The sequence below is a fragment of the Neoarius graeffei genome, chromosome 23 (assembly GCF_027579695.1).
Source record: "Neoarius graeffei isolate fNeoGra1 chromosome 23, fNeoGra1.pri, whole genome shotgun sequence".
Classification (NCBI taxonomy): Eukaryota; Metazoa; Chordata; class Actinopteri; order Siluriformes; family Ariidae; genus Neoarius; species Neoarius graeffei.
The window spans coordinates 24760367-24777201 of NC_083591.1; the positions used below are offsets into that span (position 1 = coordinate 24760367).

At 41.7% G+C, this 16835-nt stretch overlaps 1 protein-coding gene, 1 long non-coding RNA gene and 2 other non-coding genes across 4 annotated transcripts in view; 1 reads left to right on the forward strand and 3 right to left on the reverse strand.

Moving 5' to 3' along the window:
• Nucleotides 1–156: 156 nt before the first annotated feature.
• LOC132871189 (uncharacterized) lies at nucleotides 157–8018 on the reverse strand. Its single transcript, XR_009651273.1, has 3 exons — nucleotides 7932–8018; nucleotides 581–716; nucleotides 157–371 (listed from the first exon to the last, which is right to left on the reverse strand). It is a non-coding gene; the product is annotated as an uncharacterized LOC132871189 (long non-coding RNA).
• On the reverse strand, nucleotides 7491–7609 carry LOC132871991 (5S ribosomal RNA). The gene has a single exon (XR_009651357.1). It is a non-coding gene; the product is annotated as a 5S ribosomal RNA (ribosomal RNA).
• Nucleotides 8019–9629: 1611 nt separating the features above from the next.
• Nucleotides 9630–9748, reverse strand: LOC132871992 (5S ribosomal RNA). The gene has a single exon (XR_009651358.1). It is a non-coding gene; the product is annotated as a 5S ribosomal RNA (ribosomal RNA).
• A 6107-nt stretch (nucleotides 9749–15855) lies between these two features.
• Nucleotides 15856–16835, forward strand: part of tmem71 (transmembrane protein 71) — a 112943-nt gene continuing 111963 nt past the window's right edge. The window contains exons 1-2 of the mRNA XM_060905392.1: nucleotides 15856–15900; nucleotides 16597–16648. Of these exons, the coding sequence (XP_060761375.1) occupies nucleotides 15856–15900; nucleotides 16597–16648 (97 nt within the window). The remainder of the gene's footprint in view (nucleotides 15901–16596; nucleotides 16649–16835) is intronic.

Sequence of the window (16835 nt, forward strand, 5' to 3'; positions counted from 1 at the left end):
GGGCGTGTGAGGACACTCCTCCTCACCAATCAGTGCACAGGGGAGTGTCTGCTCACGCCCCCAACCTCACTCGGCACGGCTTGGCTCGCTTCAGCCCCACTCCAAAACCGTGCGAGTTTTAGGGGCTAAGCAGGGCTGAAACGAGCTGAGTCGTGCTGGTTTTTGGTAGTCGAAACGCGAGCCGTGTCGGGCTGAAGCGAGCTGAAGTGAGCTGAAAAAGGGTAGTGGAAAAGGGCCAAAAGTCCTTCCCTTCAGGAGTTGATGGCAGCACTATACGCATCCAACAGAGATTCATGTGTCTTGCAATATGCAGCTCCAGAATGCATTGCATCATATTGTCCAGAAGATGATGTTAACGTAGAAATGTCTTTCTGTAATAAAATGCAAAAATAAATAATACTATTAGTACTCTCATAATTTTATACACAAGGTTGGTTAAAAGCATTAGTTTAAATAGTACCTGGATGCCTTTGTGGTAATTTATAAATGCAGTGGTGATTGCTTTCTATGCAGTTTTATATTTAATGATTTTTCATAAATAAAGAATGAAACAATTTGCATATTTATCAAATCATCGAACCTGTCTGGTTTCCAGTCCTTCCTGTTAATGCGCTGAATCCATTCTTTCTGTGCATCAGGATTCTGCCTTTCAGTAGGAAAGGTGAACAGCAAGAAAGGTGGAGGGCATGTGCAGGCGCCAACATTGTGCTTGAATCCTAAAATTACATCATATAAATGTGAAGAAGCTAGATTGGATAGATACTGAAATAAACAAGATCTACTAGATCAATTAAACGCACAGATACAAGGGGTTGGCTAATGATGTCTTTGAATAAGGGTACTCAGCGACGGGAAGTGATCGCATTCATGATAATACTCACTACAGACGATTATGGGCGAGAGTGAAAATCAAGGCGGGTCCATGAACATGAATCTGACAGCTGACAAGGTCGGGATATAAACAAACTTTTATGTTAAACTGTGTGCTTGGATTCACATCATTTTTTCTGTATACACTCACTTAAATGTACACTACAGTCTTCTCGCATCCACTGTTCAAGCAGTCGACATCCATTGTGGCAATCGACAACACAACAGTGTCCCCACAGCGAGCCTGTAGCCTCCGCCATTGTTGACGTGCTCTACTTCCGCTCGTTTATGAGGCCTTAACCTTTGACCTTTCCCACAACTCCTTGCGCGTTGCCGTGTTTGTGAACTCGTCTATTCACGGTCGGGTTATACCAAAGACCATCATAAAAATGGTATCTACTACCATCTGGCAAGGCACGCTGCAATACAGATGCGAGTGGGGAGTTAAACTCTCATGGTTACCAGAGGACTAGCCCCCCTCTGTAACCCTAGCTATGTAATAGGCGAGAGGCCGAGGGCTGCGGAAACGGAGATCGGCGCCGCCCGATGCGCCACATGGCGCGGGAAGGACTTTAACTTAACTGAAACAAATAAATAAATCAATGATTGAACGAATTACAAATAAGTGAATTCAAATTAAATAGATGGTTCAAAAATGAAAAAATTTAGAATGAAACAAATAGAATATATGTTTCTTCTCATCATAAGCTTACACTGAGATTAAGTTTGTCTCTCCTGTCTTTATATGAGAGTTGGACATGGACTGTCTAGAAAGAAAAGAATGCTGTAGATGATAAGGAGAAATGTGCAATATCCAACTGTATGTGCGAGTTATTGAGGCAGTGTAGGTGATGAGTGCAAATAATACTAAAGTGAGACAACAGTCCCATGAATAATAGTGCAGTGAAACAGTAGAAGAGCAGAATTTCACAGTGACAGAGAGCAATCCACTGCTGCCACGTAAAGCAGCAGGGTATGGGAATGTGCAAAGTTGCAGGAGCAGATACACAAATCAGGTATGGAGTATGTGGTACTGTCGAGCAAGGAAACCCAACGTAGTAATAATCATCAAAAGAAATGTCTGAAAGGTATTATATTCCTCCTGCTACTACGACTACTACTATTAACAGTGATACCAATCAATAGTCACAAGAGTAATAACATCAAGAATTGTGACAAGCAAATCTTCTACAGGAAGCCCATCTTACCTTGGAACATACAGTGGATATAAAAAGTGTACACACCCCGTTAAAATGATGTAAAAAACTGAGACCACGATAATAATTTCAAAGCTTTTCCCACCTTTAATGTGACCTATAACCTGTACAATTCAGTTGAAAAACAAACAAATCTGTTAGGGGGGAAAACATTTTTAAAAAACGTACAATAAGCTGGTTGCATAAGTGTGCACACCCTTAAACTAATACTTTGTTGAAGCACCTTTTGATTTAATTCCAGCATCCATTATTTTTGGGTTCACACCTGCCATCAATTAAAATGACTCTGATTAACCCCAAATAAAGTTCAGCTGTCCGAGTAGGATTTTCCTGACATTTCCTCAGTTGCATCCTCCAGCAAATGCCATGGTTCGCAGAGAGCTTACAAAGTAGCTGTAACAAGTGTCTAAGTGGGTGGGGCACAGAAGCACGGTAGGCCAGAACTGAGTTCTCAACAGACTCGTTTATTACAGCTTTTCAGCTTAATATTTCACTCACGCACGCATACAAGTATCCAGGTTGGGGAGAAGCTCCCTTCCTCGGCTCTCCTTCTCCTCTTATAGGGCGCGGTCACTGGGGAAGGCACACAAACACAGGTTAATTCCTGTCAGGTGCAGTGACTCCGCCCTCCATTCACAGACCGATGCTTGACCATGCCCCCGCTGCCACAGTAGCAAAGGGATCTCATTGTTGAAAGGTATCAGTCAGGATTAGGGTACAAAAAAAATTTCCACAGCATTACATATACCATGGAGCACAGTGAAGACAGTCATCAAGAAGTGGGGAAAATATGGGACAACAGTGACATGACCGAGAACTGGACGTCCCTCCAAAATTGATGACAAGACAAAAACTGGTCAGGGAGGCTGCCAAGAGGCCTACAGCAACACTGAAGGAGCTGGAGGAATTTCTGGCAAGTAGTGGTTGTGTACTACATGTGACAACAATTTCCCGTATTCTCCATATGTCTGGACTATGGGGTAGGGTCGCAAGACGGAAACCTTTTCTTACAAAGAAAACCATCTAGGCCCAGTTAAATTTTGCAAAAAAAAAAAAAAATACATCAACTCTCCATAAAGCAATTGGGAAAATGTATTATGGTCTGGTGAAACCAAGGTTGAATTTTTTGGCCATAGTTCCAAAAGGTATGTTTGGCACAAAACCAACACTGCACATCACCAAAAGAACACCACGGTGAAGCATGGTGGTGGCAGCGTCATGTTTTGGGGTTGTTTTTCTTCAGCTGAAACAGGGGCTGTAGTCAAGGTGGAAGGAATTATGAACAGTTCTAAATACCAGTCAATTTTGGCCCAAAACCTTCAGGTGTCTGCTAGAAAGCTGAGGATAAAGAGGAATTTCATCTTTCAGCATGACAATGACCCCAAGCATACATCAAAATCAACAAAAGAATGGCTTCACTAGAAGAAAATTAAAGTTTTGGAATGGCCCAGCCAGAGCCCAGATCGAAATCCAATTGAAAATCTGCGGGGTGACCTGAAGAGGGCTGTGCACACGAGATGCCTTCGCAATCTGACAGATTTGGAGCACTTTTGCAAGGAAGAGTGGGCAAATATTGCCAAGTCTAGATGTGGCAGGCTGATAGACTCCTGCCCAAAAAGACTGAATGCTGTAATTAAATCAAAAGCTGCTTCAACAAAGTATTAGTTTAAGGGTGTGCACACTTATGCAACCAGCTTATTGTAGGTTTTTTTTTATGCTTTCCCCCCTAACAGATTTGTTTGTTTTTCAATTGAATTGTACAGGTTATACACTTGTGTTCAAAATAATAGCAGTCCAACACGACTAACCAGATCAATCACTGTTTTTGGTGGAAATTATATTACTACATGGCAAATAATTTACCAGTAGGTGTAGTAGAGTCATAGAAAACCAACATACCCAACATTCATGATATGCATGCTCCTGAGTCTGTGTAATCGAATAATTAAGTGAAAGGGACGTGTTCAAAATAATAGCAGTGTGGAGTTTAATTAGTGAGATCATTCATTCTGTGAAAAAACAGGTGTCAATCAGGTGGCCCTAATTTAAGGATGAAGCCAGCACATGTTGTACATGCATTTCTCTCTGAAAACCTGAGAAACATGCGTCGTTCCAGACATTGTTCAGAAGAACAGCGTGCTTTGACTAAAACGTTGATTGGAGAGGTAAAACGTATACTGTAAAGAAGTGCAGAAAATGATGGGCTGCTCAGCTAAAATGATCTCCAGTGCTTTAAAATGGACAGCAAAACCAGAGAGACGTGGAAGAAAACAGAAGACTACCATTCGAATGGATCGAAGAATAGCCAGAATGGCAAAGACTCAGACAGTGATCAGCTCCAGGGTGATCAAAGACGGTCTGAAGTTACCTGTGAGTACTGTGACAATTAGAAGATGCCTGTGTGAAGCTAATCTATCGGCAAGAAGCCCCCGCAAAGTTCCACTGTTAAAAAAAAGACGTGCTGAAGAGGATACAATTTGCCAAAGAACACATCGACTGGCCTAAAGAGAAATGGAAAAACATTTTGTGGACTGATGAAAGTAAAATTGTTCTTTATGGGTCCAAGAGCCACAGACAGTTTTTCAGACGACCCCCAAACACTGAATTCAAGCCACAGTACACTCTGAAGACAGTGAAGCATGGTGGTGCAAGCATCATGATATGGGAATGTTTCTCTTACTGTGGTGTTGGGCCCATTTATCGCATACCAGGGATCATGGATCAGTTTGCATATATCAAAATACTTGAGGAGGTCATGTTGCCTTATGCTGAAGAGGAAATGCCCTTGAAATGGGTGTTTCAACAAGACAACGACCCCAAACACACCAGTAAGCGAGCAGCATCAGGGTTCAAGACCAACAAAATGAAAGTTATGGAGTGGCCAGCCCAATCCCCGGACCTTAATCCGATAGAAAACTTGTGGGGTGACATCAAAAATGCTGTTTCTGAGGCAAAACCAAGAAATGCAGAAGAATTGTGGAATGTTGTCAAATCATCCTGGGCTGGAATACCTGTTCACAGGTGCCAGAAGTTCTCAGAAACCGTGGTTATACAACTAAATATTAGTTTAGTGATTCACAGGAATACTAAATCCTTAAGATTTTTTCAGTTTATACAGTAAATATTTGGAGTTTGTAATGAAAAATGCAGACACTGCTATTTTTTTGAACAGCCCAATGTTCATTTTTCTTCATTTTCTGTAAAGTAATTAAAATATTGATACATTTTTCTTCATGTTTTGATGTAGAATATAATGTGCATTGTTCCCAATGCATGGAAATAAAAACTATTATAAGGATTTTGAGCAGGGGTGTCCAAACTGATCCATAAAGGGCCGTGTGGCTGCAGGTTTTCATTCCAGCCATGCAGCAGCACCCTGATTTGGCTTATTCAATCAACTGACACACCCACCCTTTAATCAAGGGTGGGTGTGGCTGCAAGTATTTGACTATGTGAAGACAGTTCAGTTGATTGAATGAACCAAGTCAGGTGTGCTGCTGCATGGCTGGAATGAAAACCTGCAGCCACATGGCCCTTTATGGATCAGTTTGGACACCCCTGATTTTGAGCTTTACTCACGTTTTTAAACACACTGCTATTATTTTGAACACAACTGTAGGTCACATTACAGGTGGGAAAGGTTTTGAAATTATTTATTGTCATATTTTTTTACATTAGAAAAATCTATCATTTTAACAGGGTGTGTACACTTTGTATATCCACTGTATATAATTTATTTGCTGCTATGAATGAATAACTTTATCCCAAAAATGTTACTTGAAAAAGTCAACAGAGAAACAAAAAATATAGAGGAATGCATGCAGGGGCGTCGTAGAGGGGGTAAAGTAGGACTAATTCACAGGGTCCTGACTACAGGGAGGGCCCCTGGCTGGGAGGTCCCCAAAAGGAGTCTATTTTTTCCCCTTTCGTTTTTTTTTCTCAATAATGTCAATATATGTTGGTATTTCATGCAAATTCAATGTTCTCTGGGAATACATCGGTTGAAATGTATGTCCCAGCCTGCAAATAGTACCTATATCAGACACCCCCATTATTAATGCACATTGGTTTAGTCCGCCCTCTCGCGGACTTTTGATTGTATGCGCAACGGATTTTTTCATGCTTCGGCATGAAACGCAGCAGACAGTTCTTAGCCAACAAGGAGCATGTCGTCAAAGAAGAAATCAGGCTTTCAGAAAAGAAAAGAAAGGCAGAGGAAACAAGATGAAGGAAAGCAACTGCTTACTGATTTCTTTCCCAAGAAAGGTGAGCCCAAATGTGAAAATTAACAGCAGCTAACTGGTTATCCCATTCAGTTGCATACCACCGTGATAGTAGCCTAAATCAAATAATTCGAAATGAAATAATCTGTCATTTTGTAGGCTACCACATAATTGTGATAGAAGCCCTATTCTTGTCTTAAATTTTTCATAATTACTATTATAGATACAGTGTGTGTCCCAAAAGCCTAACATAGAGTCGATGTTGGTTCAAAATGTTGTCCAAATATTAGGAAAGCTAATTTATAAAATGAATCCCACTCAGTTTCAGAAAATGTCACAGAACGTTATGATGCCGCAACAGGTGTCAACAACTTGAGAGAAGGTGAGCCTATCTTAGCCTAGATGTAAGGAAAAGCACACTATAAACCTTCTCCACCGGTGTGCGATGCCGCGCGCCCTCCTCAGGGGTGCCATAGAAACATGGCTGACACTAAGATATAAAATGAAATGTAATCTAAATGATTCGGCCACGACATCCTTCACAACACCCATTAATGAGGTCAAGAGATTGTCTTCTTGTCCACATCAAATTTGTAGAGTCTGTCCTCGTTACCTTATGAATGTGAATCGACGTCCATCAGCTGCCATGTCAAGGCGGCGGTGCGAATGGGCAGCGCAAGGAGGAAAAAAAACAACTTCCAATCGCGAATCGTTCTGTCATATCAAATAGACTGCATGCTTATATCTGTATATATTTCATGGTTGTAGAGGGCCAGTTCAAAATGTTGTACTGCCTCTGGTGTTGTTAATTTTATATATTATGAATAAAGAAAATGAAACAAAAAACTGTGCATGTGCAATATTTTCTGAGGAATCAATGCAATTGCAGCGGGGGAGGGAGGGGGGGTCCACGGAACTGGTGGTTCCTGGGGCCCCAAATTTGGTACTACGCCCCTGAATGCATGGATGAAGACATGTATGAAGAAAGACGTCAGTAAAGGCAACACGGATACTGTGAAGATAATTTTGTGAAAAAGAAATAATGTTCTGTTCAGGTGATTGATTTAGTTATGATTTTGTGAGACGTGTCTCTCCATACTGTGTGTGTGTGGTAACAATTTGGTGAAAACTGAAAGAGTTTTTGCGTTTGAAAAGTTGAAGCAGAGAGTTTGAAGTGAAAAGCTTACAGCACCTGGTATTCCCAGGCGGTCTCCCATCCAAGTACTAACCAGGCCCGACCCTGCTTAGCTTCCGAGATCAGACGAGATCGGGCGTTCTCAGGCTGGTATGGCCGTAAGCGAAAGAACAGGAGCACTACAGCCTATTTATAGTGTACGCTGAAGTCATTTGGGACTCAGTTACTTTCTAAATTGCTGGCTGACAGAAAGGAAACCTCTTGGTGCAAATCATACAAACAATCTGTCCCACCACCTGCACGAGCACATGGCTCCCCACCTCATGGGTTTCACAGCACTTTATTATAAAACTCACCCGTCTTTAGTTCCCGACATTTTTAAACAGGCACATTGCATCTTAGCTCATTGCTTTATTCTAATGCCATATACGCCTTAGAAAAAAAACGAAAAAAAACAGCAAAACAAAACTTGCCAAGACATCTTACTGCTGCAAGTGAAAGAAGTGTGACCATCAACAGTCTCTTTAGACTACAGCAACTTCCACCACATTTCCCTTGCTTCTCTTCTTTCTGCGTTCAAAAAACAAGTCTGTTCAACAATTAAATCGCCGCTACAACTACAACTTCTTCTTTGACGTTTTAAGCCAATTCAGGAGCGGCGCGCATTACCGCCACCATCTGAGCTGGAGGGCCGTTTTGAACAAAGTCTCTCTCTCTCTGTATTTACAGCTTTCAGTAGGTGACTCTATCAAGAGGGACTTACACGTGCTTGAACTGGAAACATCATTGGGGTGTTTTACAATTAGCCGAATTAAAAGGACGCCATAAACAGCACCGAAAAACACACAGAATGCCGAGCCTCCCTCAGCATCTGCGGAAATGAGCTTCCGTGGCCATCAGGACTCAATGATGTGCTGCACACACAGTGCATGCTCAGGTTGGTGCGCGATCACGATGTAAAAAGTGAAAAACAGGCGCCTGCTTTTGCATACGGGTCATGAAATGCAGAAAATAAAGGGAAACATTGGGAAATAAATGAGGACAATAAAAGAGTGCACAAAATAACCAAAAATGGAAATAAAAAGAATTCTAAAACAATAAATCAATGATTGAACGAATTACAAATAAGTGAATTCAAATTAAATAGATGGTTGAAAAAATTTAGAATGAAACAAATAGAATATTATATATTTATTGTCGGGGCGGCACGATGGTGTAGTGGTTAGCGCTGTCGCCTCACAGCCAGAAGGTCCTGGGTTCGAGCCCTGGGCGAGGGCCTTTCTGTGCGGAGTTTGCATGTTCTCCCCGTGTCCGCGTGGGTTTCCTCCGGGTGCTCCGGTTTCCCCCACAGTCCAAAGACACGCAGGTTAGGTTAACTGGTGACTCTAAATTGACTGTAGGTGTGAATGGTTGTCTGTGTCTATGTGTCAGCCCTGTACAGATGACCTGGCGACTTGTCCAGGGTGTACCCCGCCTTTCGCCCGTAGTCAGCTGGGATAGGCTCCAGCTTGCCTGCGACCCTGTAGAAGGATAAAGCGGCTAGAGATAATGTGATGTGTGATATTTATTGTCGTCATAAGCTTACACTGAAATTAAGTTTGTCTCTCTTGTCTTTATATGAGAGTTGGACATGGACTGTCTAGAAAGAAAAGAATGCTGTAGATGATAAGGAGAAATGTGCAATATCCAATTGCATGTGTGAGTTATTGAGGCAGTGTAGGTGATGAGTGCAAATAATACTAAAGTGAGACAACAGTGCCATGAATAATAGTGCAGTGAAACAGTCGAAGAGCAGAATTTCACAGTGACAGAGAGCAATCCACTGCTGCCACGTAAATTGTGATGAGCAAATCTACGGGAAGCCCATCTTATCTTGGAACATCTATACTGATTTGCCGCCAGGAATGAATAACTTTATCCCAAAAATGTTACTTGAAAAAATCAACAGAGAAACAAAAAATATAGAGGCTGAAGAAATGTATGAATGAAGAAAGACGTCAGTAAAGTCAACAAGAATACTATGAAGATAATTTTGTGAAAAAGAAATAATTTTCTGTTCAGGTGATTGATTTATGATTTTGTGAGACGTGTCTCTCCATATTGTGTTTGTGTGGTAACAATTTGGTGAAAACCGAAGGAGGTTTTGTGTTTGAAAAGTGGAAGCAGAGAGTTTGAAGTGAAAAAAGCTTACAGCACCTGGTATTCCCAGGCGGTCTCCCATCCAAGTACTAACCAGGCCCGACCCTGCTTAGCTTCCGAGATCAGACGAGATCGGGCGTTCTCAGGCTGGTATGGCCGTAAGCGAAAGAATAGGAGCACTACAGCCTATTTATAATGTACGCTGAAGTCACTTCTTCAATTGCTGTCAAACAGAGAGGAAATCCTCTTGGTGCAAACCTCTTGTAGAAACTGCCCAGTGGGTTCAGTGAGCCAAATGCCAGTTGCAACATGCATATTTCACATTTAATCCGGTTTATACTGGTACCACACTTGTGTCCACAATATATAAAGTATAAAAACAAAAGCATGTATTATTAGGAGGCTATATATTGTACTGCATAGACATGATATGAATGTAATTCGACATATATTTAACCGCAGTGCATGATATACATGGCACAGCATCAAAACAAAACACAACTCTGGAGAGTTCAGAGGCTCGTCCGAGTGACGTCAGCTGGGCGCCATCTTACCACTCTCAAGGCGCTACTGCGCCAGGAAAGCTGTTTGATGCGCTCAGAGACACAAAGTATGTTGTATCACGCTGAACAACTTCTTTTCACATCATTTTGTGAAATTATGTGATTCTTTTCACATCATTTTGAAGAAAACTCATGTCAGATATGATTGTAAATGTTACCCTGACTATTATTACGATAAAGTGTCAAAAGCTCGAAAACATGAAAATCCACGCTTAGAACGCTGGTACTTGTCAACAGAGGTGGACAAAGTACCCAGCTTCATTACTTAAATCAAATTACAGATCCCACTGGTCATATTACTTCAATACAAGTGAAAGTTGTACAGTCAATTTTTTTTACTTCAGTTAAAGTACTGAAGTACTTGCTTTTAAAAATACTTAAGTATTAAAAGTACATTATCTGTCAACGCATTGTTGTATTATTGCCACAACGCTTACAAAACCTAATGCCTCTGAAACAACCGACTGGATTTACTGACTAGCTTGTAGAACCTGTAGAATAAACACCTGGTAGAATGTTACAAAATGAAACACAACTGAACTGAAAAAGAACCACTGTCTTTTTTTTAATTATTATTATTGTAACAAAAAAAATTATTGAAACAGGGCGACACGGTGGTGTATTGGTTAGCGCTGTCGCCTCACAGCAAGAAGGTCTGGGTTCAAGCCCCGTGGCTGGCGAGGGCCTTTCTGTGCGGAGTTTGCATGTTCTCCCTGTGTCCATGTGGGTTTCCTCTGGGTGCTCCGGTTTCCCCCACAGTCCAAAGACATGCAGATTAGGTTAACTGGTGACTCTAAATTGACCGTAGGTGTGAATGGTTGTCTATGGCTACGTTTACACTAGACCGTATCTGTCTCGTTTTCTTCGCGGACGCACTGTCCGTTTACATTAACCCCCCTGAAAAAGCGGGGAAACGGGAATCCGCCAGCGTCCACGTATTCAATCTAGATCGTATCAGCTCCGGTGCTGTGTAAACATTGAGAATACGCGAATACGCTGTGCTGAGCTCTAGCTGGCGTCTCATTGGACAACGTCACTGTGACATCCACCTTCCTGATTCGCTGGCGTTGGTCATGTGACACGACTGCTGAAAAACGGCGCAGACTTCCGCCTTGTATCACCTTTCATTAAAGAGTATAAAAGTATGAAAATACTGCAAATACTGATGCAAATACTGCCCATTGTGTAGTTATGATTGTCTTTAGGCTTGCCATCCTTCCACTTGCAAGTAATAAGTGATCTGCGCTGGGATCACACACACAGCGGCTCAGTCCCGAATCACAGCTTGTTCACTTCACTCGCGCGCTGTGTGAGCTGCGCAGGGCCGGAGTGCGCACCCTCCAGAGGGCACTCGCTGTTCAGGGCGGAGTGATTTGGAGCGCAGGATGCCTGCGGAGCCGAGCGTATCCGCGTATTGGCGTTGCTGTGTGCACGGCTAACGGTTTTAGTGTCAACGCGAATCGTTTTAAGAACGTTAATCTGATGATCCGCTGATTCGACGTAATGTAAACGTAGCCTATGTGTCAGCCCTGTAATGACCTGGCGACTTGTCCAGGTCCCCCTTTCATTCCCCGCCTTTCGCCCGTAGTCAGCCTGGATAGGCTCCCGCTTGCCTGCGACCCTGTAGAACAGGATAAAGCGGCTACAGATAATGAGATGAGATTATTGTAACACTCACCCCCACAAAGCAGCATGGTCGTGTTCTGACCCAGCTCTGGCAGTGTGTGCACATATGTACATGTATGTTAATCAGGAAGACAGTGGAATAGCTGTAAATGCAGCTTGCTGAGAAAATAAAAATGACAATCCAACCTGATTAAAACCCAGATCCACACCTCAAGCTTAATAACTGCCCAACAGCAACACTGCTTTAAGCAAAACAAAAAAATTCAAGACCATCATCTGACATCAAAACAAAAAATGCCAACAATTTGTTGTGACTGACTAGTACGATACTGTCCATCTCACAGGTTGTGTGTGAGCACATGCATGCAAGTGTATGTATTCATGCACATATGAAGCTGCCTGTGGAATCATGGTGGTTTAATGTTAAGCTAGCTAATCAGTGAAGCTCCACCTGACATGCTTACAAAATCTTTTCAAACTTAAAATCATATTGGGTAACTAACGTTACTAGAAGAGAAAGATTTCTACATTTTGTTTATTTGGCAAGATTATGCTAAAACCTTTCTGAAAGGACTTCAGATAAGTTAACGTTATTCATGTTAGTGTAACTCCATTTTTACATGCTAATTAACCGTGTCCAAGTTAACTAGCCATGTGTTAACATTACCCGTGGACAAGGCTATGGCAACTTGGCGGGAAAATCCATTGAAAGTCATTTGACTAACCAGACTGCATAGCTATTGCAATGTTATCACTAGCTCTAAAAGCAAATACAACTTTATTGCAAGCTTTCTCTTGGAATAAAATGTTTACATACCTCAATATGTTTCCACAGGTCTGATGGCAAGTTTTCTGTAAGCTGTGATGTACTCCGTTTTAGGCAAACAAAGCAAACATTTAAAATGAAAAGAATTTTTATTCCTTTCAGAAAACTGAAAAATGGGTTCTAGCTATAGCCATGGGGGCGTGCATTCCCCAGAAGTATCGCCTCCTTCCATTCTGCCATCAACTGATCGTGTTGAATCATGCTGCAGAGAAATCATTGAACTTGATTTTATCCAGTCTATGGAGTGACATGTTCTCCCTGTGTTTGCGTGGGTTTCCTCCAGGTGCTCTGGTTTCCCCCACAGTCCAAAGACATGCAGGTTAGGTTAACTGGTTAATCTAAATTGACCGTAGGTGTGAATGTGAGCGTGAATAGTTGTTTGTCTCTATGTGTCAGCCCTGCGATGACCTGGCGACTTGTCCAGGGTGTACCCCGCCTGTCGCCCATAGTCAGCTGGGATAGGCTCCAGCTTGCCTGCAACCCTGTAGAACAGGATAAGCGGTTACAGATAATGGATGGGTGGCTGGACGTGACGTGACCCTAGTGATTACTGATCGGCTGTCTCAGTGTCACCTGTGAAAAAACCAATCATGTTTTAGAAAAGAAAAGAAAAAAAATACACTTTCAAAGCCACTTCATAGTAATGAGTTGATAGAAATGTAGTGGAGTAAAAAGTACGATATTTGGCATTCAAGTGCAGTGAAGTTAAAGTCATAAGTTGCCAAAAAATTAATACTCAAGTAAAGTACAGATACTCAAAAAGTGTACTTAAGTACAGTACTCAAGTAAATGTACTTCATTACTGTCCACCTCTGGAAAAATTTGCTCATTTTGAATTTGATGTCAGCAACATGTTTCAGAAAAGTTTTTGAATGGACTTTTCTTGACAGTCCTCTCAAGGCTGCGGTCATCTTTGTTGCTTGTGCACCTTTTCCAGCCAGCCTTTTCAGCAATGACCTTCTGTGGCTTATTTTTCTTGTGGAGAGTGTCTATGATAGTCAGCAGTTTTCTCCATGATTGTGATTGCATACCGGTATATTGAACTAGACCAAGAGATACATGGTAGACTGTTTTATTCGAAATGAAATATTCTAATATTTTGAGATACTGGATTTCTGATTTTCATGAGCTATAGGCCGTAATCCCATCTCACCTTAACCTCTCAGCCACCTCACCCACAGCACTAGGCCGTAATCATGAAAAAAAAAAAAAAGGCACTGAAATATTTCACTTTACGTGTAATGAATATAGAATATATGAAATTTTACCTTTTTAAATTAAATTACGTAAAAATGAACTTTTTCACGATATTCTAATATTTTGAGCCGCTGTTCTGATAAACTGTCCTACACGTCAATGCGTCCTACAAAGCCCCACAGCGCATGCGCAGAGCACAAAACGTCATTTCTTGGCATTTGAACAGATTTTTGTCCTACATCAGCTGTGCTATAAATGGTGCAGAATAAACGGTGCAGATTAACGGCGTGCATTCAATCTTTACTACTTAATCTAACATAATGCTGATTTCTAACCATTGCGTGAGTCTTGCAATACATCTGAAATATCTACCCTTCATGATCTTCCACCAAAGCGCTTCAACTTCTGACCTATCTGATCAGCTGTTGTAGTTTGAATAGTCAGAACGTCCTACTTACTGTAGAAGCATATTCTGACGTGGTCATATGAGTTGTCAGAACGTCCTGCGGCATCATTTGAATGGTAAGAACGTCCTACACTCATATTTTAATGTAGAAGCATATTCTGAAGGGGTCTTTTGAATTGTCAGAACATCCTACATTCATTTATTAATGTAGAAGCATATTCTGATGGGGTCATATGAGTTGTGAGAACGTCCTGCGGCGTCATTTGAATTGTAATAACATCCTACACTCGTTTTAATAGAGCAAATGGTATTTGTGAATAGTGACAAAAAAAAACTATTAATTCTACATATTCTGACAGGGTCAATTGAAGAGTCAGAGCGTCCTAGATTCATATGAATGTAAAAGCATATTCTGACGGAGTCGTTTGAATTGTCAGAACATCCTACATTCATATGACTTCTGACAGGGTTGGTGACAAGGCCGGATTAACTATATGGGCCTGCGGCACAGTGCCCAGGGGCACTAACCACTCACAGCCAGTGGGGGGGCACCACATGACAGAAACTTTAAAAATATTTTTCGTGAATTTTTCGTGTCCGCGTGGGTTTCCTCCGGGTGCTCCGGTTTCCCCCACAGTCCAAAGACATGCAGGTTAGGTTAACTGGTGACTCTAAATTGACCGTAGGTGTGAATGTGAGTGTGAATGGTTGTCTGTGTCTATGTGTCAGCCCTGCGATGACCTGGCGACTTGTCCAGGGTGTACCCCGCCTTTCGCCCGTAGTCAGCTGGGATAGGCTCCAGCTTGCCTGCGACCCTGCAGAACAGGATAAAGCGGCTAGAGATAATGAGATGAGATGAGATGAGATGTTTGTACACTTAAAATGGTTATACACTTGACATTGTTAAATAGTCATATATAATTCATTATGAACACTAATTTCATAAGAACAACAACAATTATAATTCTGAGCAAGAGTGGCCTATGTGACCATTAACCCCCCTTTCCTCAACCTGTCAGTTGAGCCAGTCCACCTACGGTAAAATGTATCAATTTTTTAAAAACCGCGGTAGAAATGAAAAATGGACAGACATCAATTGAGTGGTTGTGCGAAGAGAAAATAAAAAAAAGAGAGGCTCTAGGCGTGTAGCTGCAATTAAAAATGTTCCAGTGTTAGATCGTTTTTTTATAAAAACGTCGACAACTGCTGTCACTACCAGCGCTGAAGCCGAAGCTAGTGAAATCAGCGATGCTAGTGAGGGAGATGGCCCTGCTAGCACTAGCCGGGGAGATGCTACAACCACAGCCAGTGTTAGCCGAGGGGTCGGCAACGACGAGGATCCCCTTGAGGAAGATGGGAGCGAGGGAGACCCCGGGGAGGAGGATATGTGCGAAGCCACTTTAAGCCATTCTAATAAATGTAGTGTTAGAATAATTTTTTGTTTTGTTATAATTATTTAGTAAATTGTAATTAATTTAGGACATGCTTAATTTTATTATTATTAGGTGACTGATTATGAATAATTTGTAACTATAGCTACGTATAATAATTTGTAACTAAGACTCCATATAAACACTACATTATTAGGAAACCACTACAATAATACTATCGCTCTACTCTGACATAGCCTACTTTCTAGATGATAGCTGCTGCATGACTGCAGATGAGATGAGAATAGAGTATGGTGATGAGAATAGAGTATGGATGCTTTGAAGGTTTTTATTGAGACATACAAATATATGCTGCTCATTTTTGAATAAGACATTTCAATATGCCTACATGCATATCGTTGGTTGTTTTCAGTGAATTTGATGGGCTGATGTAGCCTACTTATAAAATTTTCAATGAGGAAGAATGACCTTGTTTATGTGTACTACTATTGTTTATGTATACGCTACTATTTTTGACAGCAAAGGGCAAGGCTTGTGAGTGTGTGCAGGAGGTTACTGAACGCGTGCTCGCAGGGTGGTGGTGGGGGCACTTGAGGTATAGTGCCCAGGGGCACCGCATTGGCTTAATACGGCACTGGTTGGTGGACGTTGTATCAGTGTAGAAGCATGTTCTTTGCAGAGGGAAAAACCGCGAACTATGACTAAAAGTTAAAGTTGAATCACACTGTAGGATTTCCTGCAATGTAGGACTGCTCAACAGACATGTCTGACATCCCACTGTAGGACGCTTCGCGGATGTAGGACCGTTTGATGCAAGCGATTTATCATGTGTTAATCTGCTCTGCTCCATCTGTGTCCCCCGCCCCTAAATGGGCGACCGCTGAACTGTTTGCGTCATGTTGAGCCAGAGCAAGACTTGAAAACGAACAGAGCCGGATATATCGGAGGAATTGAAACTAGCTTCTAGTTAGTTTTTCGTGTTTGGAAGTGGGAGATTTGGTAGCGCTTCTTTCTCAAACATTGCGACTGTTTTTCGTTTCCGCACAGGAAAGCTGGTAAGCAGGGCTGGGCCATTTATTATTTTATTAGAGCATGTCATGGAAGAATGTAGTGTTTTGCTTCAGTGCAGGGACAGTAACTCTCTGTTACCGGCTAGACGCATCCTTTTTTGGGCATGATATCTTTTTCGCTTTATATTAAGAAACTAGACTATTTTGATATTTGACATCCAAATAGTGAGGA